This window comes from Sinocyclocheilus grahami, unplaced genomic scaffold (assembly GCF_001515645.1).
Source record: "Sinocyclocheilus grahami isolate Dianchi unplaced genomic scaffold, SAMN03320097.WGS_v1.1 scaffold373.1, whole genome shotgun sequence".
NCBI lineage: Eukaryota > Metazoa > Chordata > Actinopteri > Cypriniformes > Cyprinidae > Sinocyclocheilus > Sinocyclocheilus grahami.
Genome location: NW_015505552.1, coordinates 703,737 through 714,898, shown reverse-complemented (window position 1 = coordinate 714,898; position 11,162 = coordinate 703,737). Strand labels below are relative to the sequence as shown.

General features: G+C 39.9%; 1 protein-coding gene across 3 annotated transcripts in view; it reads right to left on the bottom strand.

Annotated features, from left to right (window-relative positions):
* The window catches only part of LOC107549486 (leukocyte receptor cluster member 8 homolog), a 22,732-nt gene extending 12,688 nt beyond the window's left edge, over positions 1-10,044 (bottom strand). Inside the window, exons 1-8 of one of the 3 annotated variants that reach the window (XM_016230591.1) lie at positions 9,773-10,044; positions 8,976-9,114; positions 8,739-8,876; positions 5,965-6,039; positions 5,438-5,858; positions 5,187-5,364; positions 4,878-5,048; positions 4,523-4,750 (exon numbers count right to left, since the gene is read on the bottom strand). In XM_016230591.1, the coding sequence (XP_016086077.1) occupies positions 4,523-4,750; positions 4,878-5,048; positions 5,187-5,364; positions 5,438-5,858; positions 5,965-6,039; positions 8,739-8,876; positions 8,976-9,114; positions 9,773-9,813 (1,391 nt within the window). In that variant the 5' untranslated portion in view covers positions 9,814-10,044. The remainder of the gene's footprint in view (positions 1-4,522; positions 4,751-4,877; positions 5,049-5,186; positions 5,365-5,437; positions 5,859-5,964; positions 6,040-8,738; positions 8,877-8,975; positions 9,115-9,772) is intronic. The other 2 variants (XM_016230594.1, XM_016230593.1) reach the window with 2 other exon arrangements.
* Positions 10,045-11,162: the final 1,118 nt, after the last annotated feature.

The window sequence follows — 11,162 nt, the reverse complement described above, 5'->3', positions numbered from 1 at the left end:
AATTATGCCCATTAAAATGTATTTTACAAGTTTTTGTTACTTTCACTGTTAATTTTTTTGCTCTATGGTACATCTTTAATTTAATAGCATTACAGCTGCTCCATTGCAGTGGATTAGTACTGTAATCACGAGCTTTGCTGTAATAATGTAGGGAACCACTCGTTATAAATCTCCTAACTGTGATATTTTCAGAAATAGAAGTCGCATTTTTTCATCTGAAACGTGCTGCGATTTATATTCCAAAGCCACTCATATAATGCAGAAACACTCAAGCAAGCAAAACACGCGCAACGCGTGCACGTATTTGTACTGATGCAGAATGAGAGGACAGTAGTACAGCCTAGCGCATTTCACACAGGCTGTTAGTTTCACTTTCGCCAGAAAGTCGTGTATGCCTAAGGTTGAAAATAAATTATGTTTATAGTGAATGCCCCTATGAATGGTTTTATTTTTACGATTTAGTTTTAATCCAAATGATGCGTGTGCTAAGTGAGTGAACATCAAAGATCACACAACAGAATTGCGCGCACGCTCTCTCTCTCTCGCTCTCTCTCTCCCTACCGTTAAGTAACTTTTGCATTGTTTTACTAACTTGTTTTTTACATATCCGACCAAACTACAAACTTTCCAGTGATGTCTGCGAGAAAGGTATATTCACTCGACAAGCTCACGCATCTGTGCCGCCGCGCACTCAATCCACTCAGCGTGCTTTGTTTATCAGCTCGCGCACACCAGCTATACAGGCAATACTGAATGTTTAACATTATATTCATTGCATACATATACTTCGTAGTAGACATCCTTAACTCCTTTCTGCTGTCTGTGTTTCTTTGTTTGAATATGGCGCTTATCACATGCTGTGTGGTATCGGCGTTTGGTATCGGGGCATTTTAACGAGTACGAGTACAGGAGACCAGTATCGGGCCCGATACTGATTCAGTATCGGTGCATCCCTAATTATTATTCTCTCTATAAGCTAAGGCAGAGGACACACACAGGCTTTCCTCCTCACCAACGACATTAAACACCGTGTCTACACCGGACGCGAGCTGCAAAATACAGTAGAACCATTATAATCAGTGACGCTGTGTACACTGGATGCAGCGCAACATTAAACTGATGGCTTGTTCTATTTATGACGTACTGACACAAAGTTCAAATGATTTGCAACAGTTGCTTTATCGCGTCCAGTGTAGAGCGTCTGGTATAGACAACTGTAGCGTCTGGTATAGACACGGTGAGTGAAGCCGAGAGCAAGATATGCCTCATCATATTTTATGCATTTAGCTTTTAAATGACCAGCACCTACCCTGGGTCTGTGTGACTTCATCTATGGCTTTTCTCTTCCCTTTCACAAACCAATCCATCTCTCATTCTAAGTTACGTCCTTTGGCTGTTTACGGTTTCATTTATTTTCTTTTTCTGCTGATGGCCCGCTCGACTTGAATCAGCGCTGCTTAGACCGATGGGTGTGTGTCATCAAAGTACTGCGAGAGCTATAATAGAGAGCGGACGTCTCCTTATGCTTTCTCTCACCGTACTTTGATGTCATACATCGATCGATCTTTAAGTGGAACACACCTCTTCACTCTCGCGTGTCACGTGACCGAGTGTAATCGCAGCCTCTGCGATTGAAAAATCGCGTTCTCGTATCGCGATATCTCAAATGCAATTAATCGTTCAGCCCTACTCGACGGTGTTTAGTGTCCAGCAGCAGAGCGTGTGCCATCAGTGCAGCTGAAGAGTTCTGCGTTCAAATGCACGCAATAGGCTAAAGCTTGCCGCAAAGCCCCAGCAAAAGTAATTACTGTGTCAGGTGGAAATAGTAAGGAGATATTTTAATTATTTACTAATAAACTAGTCTGTGTCGCAAGGATGAAGATGTCGATTATGACTCACCATCTCCTCATTAGACGCGCCTTTAGAGAAAGTGCATCTTTACGGATTATGATAATAATGAGAGTTTTTGTTTTCTATTTGTTGTTTTATTTTTACGATTTAGTTTTAATCCAAATGATGCGTGTGCTAAGTGAGTGAACATCAAAGATCACACAACAGAATTGCGCGCACGCTCTCTCTCTCTCGCTCTCTCTCTCCCTACCGTTAAGTAACTTTTGCATTGTTTTACTAACTTGTTTTTTACATATCCGACCAAACTACAAACTTTCCAGTGATGTCTGCGAGAAAGGTATATTCACTCGACAAGCTCACGCATCTGTGCCGCCGCGCACTCAATCCACTCAGCGTGCTTTGTTTATCAGCTCGCGCACACCAGCTATACAGGCAATACTGAATGTTTAACATTATATTCATTGCATACATATACTTCGTAGTAGACATCCTTAACTCCTTTCTGCTGTCTGTGTTTCTTTGTTTGAATATGGCGCTTATCACATGCTGTGTGGTATCGGCGTTTGGTATCGGGGCATTTTAACGAGTACGAGTACAGGAGACCAGTATCGGGCCCGATACTGATTCAGTATCGGTGCATCCCTAATTATTATTCTCTCTATAAGCTAAGGCAGAGGACACACACAGGCTTTCCTCCTCACCAACGACATTAAACACCGTGTCTACACCGGACGCGAGCTGCAAAATACAGTAGAACCATTATAATCAGTGACGCTGTGTACACTGGATGCAGCGCAACATTAAACTGATGGCTTGTTCTATTTATGACGTACTGACACAAAGTTCAAATGATTTGCAACAGTTGCTTTATCGCGTCCAGTGTAGGTATAGACATATAGACAACTGTAGCGTCTGGTATAGACACGGTGAGTGAAGCCGAGAGCAAGATATGCCTCATCATATTTTAGCTTTTAAGCTTTTAAATGACCAGCACCTACCCTGGGTCTGTGTGACTTCATCTATGGCTTTTCTCTTCCCTTTCACAAACCAATCCATCTCTCATTCTAAGTTACGTCCTTTGGCTGTTTACGGTTTCATTTATTTTCTTTTTCTGCTGTTGGCCCGCTCGACTTGAATCAGCGCTGCTTAGACCGATGGGTGTGTGTCATCAAAGTACTGCGAGAGCTATAATAGAGAGCGGACGTCTCCTTATGCTTTCTCTCACCGTACTTTGATGTCATACATCGATCGATCTTTAAGTGGAACACACCTCTTCACTCTCGCGTGTCACGTGACCGAGTGTAATCGCAGCCTCTGCGATTGAAAAATCGCGTTCTCGTATCGCGATATCTCAAATGCAATTAATCGTTCAGCCCTACTCGACGGTGTTTAGTGTCCAGCAGCAGAGCGTGTGCCATCAGTGCAGCTGAAGAGTTCTGCGTTCAAATGCACGCAATAGGCTAAAGCTTGCCGCAAAGCCCCAGCAAAAGTAATTACTGTGTCAGGTGGAAATAGTAAGGAGATATTTTAATTATTTACTAATAAACTAGTCTGTGTCGCAAGGATGAAGATGTCGATTATGACTCACCATCTCCTCATTAGACGCGCCTTTAGAGAAAGTGCATCTTTACGGATTATGATAATAATGAGAGTTTTTGTTTTCTATTTGTTTTATTTCACTAAGTAGTCATTTAAAGCTTTCGATAGATATTTGTCATGTCTGTGAGGCATGTATTCGCTGAGTTTCGGTTCATTTTGATATTTACTTTGAAAGCTTAAGCTGCGATTATGGTAAGGGACGTTACATTTCCGGCGCGTGCTTGTGGTGTTCGGCCAATCACAATGCACTGGATCAGCTGGCCAATCAGAGTAGACTGCGCTTGTCAAAGGAGGGGCTTTGTTGAAAACGACGCATTTGAGAGAGGCGGGACATAGAGGATGTACAATAATGTACAGTATTTGAAAAATAATGTGTTTTTTGAACAATAAAGCATGTCAACATATTCTGTTACACCAAATAATGATCTTTAAAATAGCATCACAAGATCCCTTTAATAGCTGAAACAGTAGTATAAGCGGTTTTGGGAGAAGGGGGAAAAAAGACGGGCTCGGGCCGGTAATTCTGATAAGCTGTAGGACACGGGCCGGGCTAGGGCCTGAGCGTCTCGGGCCAGGGCTAGGGCCTAAATTTAAGGCCCGTGCAGGGCTCTAAAACAAAGGCAATAAACAATCAACTGCGACAATGTATAGTTTATCTGTTATCCAAGCCATCGTAGGTATTTTCATAATTAAGTACATTTACTCTAAACGAAGGTTTTTTTTTTTTTAGGATGAAGTCAAATAGTGATGAAAGAGATGAGTTTTCATTCATGTGCATTTTCTCAGACGGAAATTATTTTTCACGTGCGGTGCTGGTGATAATGCTTATGTCCATTTCGGAGAACCAGAGGACAAATAGTGCAATCGATCGCTCAGGCATTCAATTGGCACCGAAATGAGGCACCGAAATCTACGTTCTGATTCTGTTCTAGTACATACTGGTTACATAGGTACCGGGTGCCAAAATGGTTTCGGTACCCAACCCTACTGATCTCCATTTCCTTTCATATTTATACTAAAAAAGTGACTGTATTAGATTATTAATCAAGCACATTAATGCCCTGCACATTACCTGCGATGATGTCTACTCCGGTCCCTGTGTCGGCTGTGAGGCGACGGGGATCGTGACGAGGAGCGGGATGAGTGGGAGGAGCTTGAAGAGGGGCTTCTTTGAGAAAAGACATTTCTGTAGTTACCCAACCTGGCCCCAAGACTGCCACGGGTGGCTCCACCTCTCCCAATAGCATTTTCTTGAGAACGTTGAGGAACTGCCTCCCAGCGAGACTGCTTTGTCTTCAAACTGATAAAGCAAGTGGTTATTTAGTGCCAGTAATTAATAGTTTGAAAAAACAGATCTGAAGCGGACTAAACAAAGAATACTGAACTAAACCAAGTGTAGAAAGTTACAGAACAGAGATGCAACTCACTCTGGCAGTGGTTCTCTGGTCCAGTCGATAGTGTAAGCAGAGCCATCCTGTAGTCTGGACTGCAGAAGATCTTTCAGCACTTTTTCTGTTCGGTCCTTATCCTCTTCAGATTCGCAGGCTGTGAAGCAGCGTTGTACATACTCTTTCATAGCCTGTGGCCAGTCCTGTGGCCTACAAAAAAAAAATTTTTTCACTGATTTTAAATTACATTTAAAAATCACTAAGTTAATATGGTGATGATACCTTGCATTTAAATTAGTACAGATCTAACGATTTACCTTAACTTAACATATTTCCCAGGACACTTACCGAGTTTGGCCGGCTCCTGTGGAAGTAGTAGAGGTTGTAGCAACAGACCCAGGCGATGGGTTTGTCGCAGTGGGAGAAGCCAATCCAGGGGCCTGATCACCTGAAGGAAAGTTCTGATTGGTCATGACATATGGGCGTTTTTGTATATTAAATTTGACAGCACCGGTTCCAGGAGCCTCTGTTAGGGAAGAAAAAGAACATTAGGAGGATATAATTAAAAGTCATACACACATAAGCACAGAGACACATACGTTTCATGCGTTGCCACAGCTGCTGGCCACCTTTGTTCATATTGCTATTGTTAGGTTTCTTAGCATCCACCCTGCCTGGGCCACCATATAGGCCCTGTCCTGGACAATGCTGCTGAGGGGGCTGATATGCTGGAGTTTGATAACCCTGGTACCCTGGCCGAATCTGTCCTGAATTGTAGCCCTGCATCATAGTGTTTGAATCAGTGGGGCTGTATGGCAGGGTACCATTAGGGCTGTATGTGGTCTGGGATGGTGGAGGGGGGTACTGGGCATTGGGTGGGGGAGGTATGGGGGGGGGGGGAGGGGGCGGGGGCTGGTCAGGAGATGTAGGACTCTGAGGGGGAGGTTGAGAGGTTGCAGGAGGAGGGGGCTGGGAGGGATAGCTGGAGGACTGATCTTCCATCATGGGCATAGCAGGGGCCTGAAAAAGAGAGGAAGGGGTAATCAGTGAAATACTTCAAACGTACAAAAAACTAGGTCATATACATGGCCAGCACTAATTCAAAATGATATTTAGAGGTCTATACCTGTCCAGTGGGTGTAGCAGGTGTCTGGTAGCCCCCTGGAAGACCATACCGTCCTGGAGGATATGGTCCTCCATACTGAATGGGGGAATAAAAAAAGAAAAGAAAAAAAAACAAGAAATCATTATTAAAACTGCACAAAATAGGAAAGCTGTAATAGTTGGGTTGAGTGGTACTAGATTTTTAATAAACAGATTTTTAAAAAACTAGGCAGCATAAACTGTTTACACTACTCCTACTTAGTTTTTTTTTTTGGTTACAGAGAAAAGCTGGACATCATGCACTAATGGCACTTTTCCACTGCATGGTACGGCACGGTTCGGTAGGGCTCACTTTTGGGGGGATTTCCACTGTGTACAACACCTGGGGCCAGACTCACGAAAATCTTCTTAAGAAATAATTTAAGAAATTTCTTAAGATAAATACCACGAAGTTTGTAAGAATGTTCTTAAGTGCAATTCTTGAAAAATTCTTAAGTTCTCAAATATATTCTTAAGAACATCTTAAATTTTTCTTAAGAAAATGACTGTCTTTATCTGAGTGAATACGCACTGATAAACTCACACTTTGTCTTTTTGCACTTCTAGCAGATTACCCTAATAATCATAAGCAGCATGCACACTATTTAATTGCGGCTTTGACTAGCGCTCAGCTTCACGTTTTTAATGCGCAGTGTTTTTGAAGGGTTACTGCCTGTCTCAAGCTACAGAGATCGGTTTCATTCATTTTTGTGCTGTGTTTTGCGCTCTCATCCGAGTGAACGCTTCCGGTATGTGTGTCTGCGCTGCTACAGCAAACGCTGAATTTGAATTCTTCTTAAGGTTTGTCTTAAGAACAATCTTAAGAAAAAATAAGAATATTCATAAGAAGAATTTTTGGGAATACAAAATATGGAAAAATATGAAGAAAATGGCAGTTAAGAAGAAATTTCTTCTGAAGAATGTTTCGTGAATCTGGCCCCAGGTACCTGGTACTTTTTTCAGCACCACCTCGGCTGAGGTTCCAAGCGAGACATACAAAATTATCAAAATGTGACGAGTAAACCCTGCTGATCAGTGATTGGCTGGAGAGAACCGTCACTACCTGATTCATTGAATTAGAGATACGAAACACCAGAACCACTAGATTTAAATCAGCACAGTCAGCGAGGGAACTGTTTTTAATGAGCGCACCTTTTTTTCGTGGTCTGGTGAGGAAGTACAGACGTTCCTCTCGTTGATAGCCGAGGAGCGGATTTAGTGAGAGCTCGATGGGGCGGTGCAACTATAATGGTCAGAGAGGGCCGATCTAAATCCGAGATTTTTTTTTTTTTTTTTTCTTCGATTGTGCGAATTATTCTGTGTTACTTCTGAAGCCATATGTTAGCTTAATGTGAGCTACATATGCATATTTAAGTCCTTACATTAAAGTTCACACAAACTCTTTTCTCCGCTGTGGCTGTCAGTCATTCGTTCAGCCTTTAAATCCTGGTCACGTTCGGTTAACTTACAGCAGTCAGCTCGGTAAAGCTCTCTCCAAGATCATTCTGTGTTCCCATTATACTTGATTTGTAAATACATGTCTATGACTTTGCAAAAAGGACTTTATCTTCTTGCCAGAATTTAATGTTATTTTATTACTTGCTACCAGGTGTGAGAACAAAACACGGGCGTAGAAAAGACTTTAAATTATTTTTAATGTGCACAGTAACTGAAATGTAAAACTGTTAAAAGAAAGGCTCAATAACTGTTGCACAGATATAATACACTACGCATCAATTTCTCTTCACTTTGTGCTTTGCAGTTTTTAACACGAAGCGCGTACAATCTGCGCATCCGGTGTGCAGGCTGTGACGCCAGGTTGCTTCAGGCTTCAAGCGCATCATTCTGCACACCGGATGCGCACATTGTAAGCGCTTCGTGCTCATAGACCGTATAAAAACAGTTCGTGCTGCACTGTATTTGTTCTGTCCTATCGTATCTATAATATGTTGTTGCCTTATTAAAAAATATGCTATAGATTTAAATGAAATGTTTTTTAATTTTATAGTATATACTTATATATAAATACATTCATGAATGTTTTTAATGAATGGATTTTATAATAATACAAATAGCAATGTGTAACATTTTACCATATTTAGTGCAACACTTATTTGTTCCCCACAAAATAGTTTTTTTTCACTAAATGTTTGGATTTTTTTAATTATTATGCACTGATTTTTCTAGAATAACTTTTGCTGCCGAATTATCCACTAATCTAGTTTATGATACATTTTTGTCATAGATTATAAATATACATAGGCCTATATATTCAGATTTGTTGTTTATTTTATTTTTCTTTATAATGAAGTAGTCTGTATCTAGTAGATTGTGAAATAATGATTATGACTTCCCCACACAGAGATATATAAATTCTATATTTATTTAAATGAGGGAAAAAAACTTCACTGGTATTGGATCGGTATCGGCCAATACTGAACCCTAGGTATCGGTATCGGAGGCGAAAAAGGCAGATCGGAGCATCCCTAATCTAATTATGTACTAAATTGAACAGCTGAATAATTTTTAGCGGATTGTAATCCATAACATACCTTTCTATCAAAGTTATCTGACATTATCAAGATGAATTTGTTCTGACAGTATAACTGAGTTCTTGTCATATTTTATTACCATTTTCTAAACTACAGCAAATAAACTATGAGATAATGTCAGAAATGTTGAAGGTGTCTAAATAAATTTTGGTTCGACTGTAGGTATATGCTATAAGAATATGAAGGAGCACATTTAGCTATTTACCGGAGGCATGGGGTAGTAGTAGTTATATGGATATTGGTAACCAGCATACTGTTGTTGGTTCTGTTGATACCACTGCTGATAGTATTGCTGCTGCTGTTGTTGCATTGCAGATGAGTCTGTTCCCTGATAAGGTCCGGTCTAACAGGAAACAAAACAGAATCAACCATTTACCCACACAAAATGGGCATAGACAAGCAATGCAACTAGAAACCACCACTATTCATAAAAAACACTAACCTGTTGGGTGGTGTGATTGGTTGGTGAAGTCTTGGTAGAGTTCTGACTTTTACTAATGGAGGCTAGAGCCTGTCGGGCCTTTTCCCATTCTGGGTTCTCATGGACTTTGCTTTCACCGCTTGAATTACTACCATACGGCCTGTGGATGACAGGGTGAATGTGACCTTAGGTTACACCATATTATCTAGAATCTTTCTGTACATTTTCAGGCACCTACACAAGCTCCTGATCCATACAAAACACAGCTCACATTCAAATAAAACTGACTACAACGTTATACACGTTATAATATCTGTACATTTTAAAATCCGCAAGTTAGTTTTATATTAAGATATGCACACAGTTATTACACATACCGTGACTTGCTTAGACAATGGCCTAAAATAATGTTGATTAATTGCCATAACGGTAAAATTACAATCTATCCAGTAATCAGGCCTTTAATAAACAGGCCAAACGCAGAAATGGCCTTCACAGACGCAAGGCAAATTCCAAAGTGGAACAACTTTTCAAATGTCATTTGATCTACAATATTCATGTTAACAGCGCCGTCTTCAATCTAAATTGTGTTTAAAAAAAACGACTTATCAAAGTTGTTATAAAAATGATTGAAATACTACAGAATTCTCGGTATATATGCAAAGCAACGTTAAAGCGGCTAGGCTAGCAAACGCTAAAACCCAATAGACATTTAACGTAAACTTTTACATCACACATGTTTTGTAAAGGCTTCCATTTAACGTTATAGAAATCAGTCGTTCAATATGAGAAGGATTTATAAACTGTAGAAATCTTACCAGTTTGGTGTCGGAGCTTGCTGTGCCGCATTCGCCGCCATTTTGCCAGAGCTAACGTGTTAGCTCGACCGAAAATTCTACGCAACTATGAGTCAAATAACAGCTCTAACGTTTAATATAGAATGGCTTGTAGGAAATCGCGTACAAAGGCTGCTTAACTGTGGTTTATATCGAATATCTTAAGTAAACCAAATTCCAGTTGATATTAGGAATATACCGGAGCCCATATCAACTACATTAGTTCGCTGAACTCAGCGGTTGAATGTCAACACCTCAAATTAATGCTTTTTCTGATAGATGCTTGATCATATCATAACACACTTCATCTTTCCCTGGAGAAGTATGTCTTACCCCTTTCAGTGCCTGTTTTAGTTCATTCAGTGTGAATATAGCATCTATTGGACTTTCCGAGGAAACTTTTTGAATTAAAACATCTGGATTATCTCTTAATCTTTGTTCTCTTTTTTCCCTCATTTCTTCTGAAATGTTATCATTACTATGCACCTTTACAAATGCCTCAGCCAAAACCTCTGCCTTTTCTTTATTACTGATAACTTGTTTATTTCCACTTATTAAAACTGGTATACTGTTAAAATTATGTATCCCTCCCATTTTTCTGATCATTCCCCATACGTCGCTGATGTCTACATTTTCACCAATTCTATCACAATATTCTCTCCAATGATTTCTTTTAGCTACACGGATAACTTTCCTTACCGCTGCCTGTGCTCTCTTATATGCAATAAAGCCATCAAAAGAATGACTTTTTAACTCTCCTTAATAACTTATTTCTTGTTTAAACTACTTTACTACACTCATCAGTCCACCATGGCACATTTTTCTTTTTCTGCCTACCTATACTTTTACCTATTACATATTCTGCAACCTCACAAAGAATTTCGCAAATTGTATTATTATATTGCTCTACATCATCTATATTACTGTTTAAACTTTGTAATCATGGTTCACATTCACACTGAAATGCATTCCAATCTGCTGCTTTAATCTTCCATCTAGGAACCCTTTCTATGTCTGTTTTTGAAACTTCTAATCTTATTTTACAGTACAGAGGAAAATTATCACTTCCTATTAAATTTTTTTCTAATACTTTCCACACACTATCTTTAGCTAAACATTTGGACATAATTGTTAAGTCAATAGCTGAATATTTACTTTTGGATATATCCAACCTAGTGTAACTCCCATCATTAATGCACATTAGATTTTTCATTTCTAAGAGTTCTTCCACTACTCTTCCATTATGATCTGTGTGCTCACTACCCCATAATGTATTGTGTGCATTAAAATCACCACACCACACCTCACTATGGCTACCTTCTCCCCCTATATTTGTCAGTGTTTCACTATTTAATCTTTTACAGGGATTATA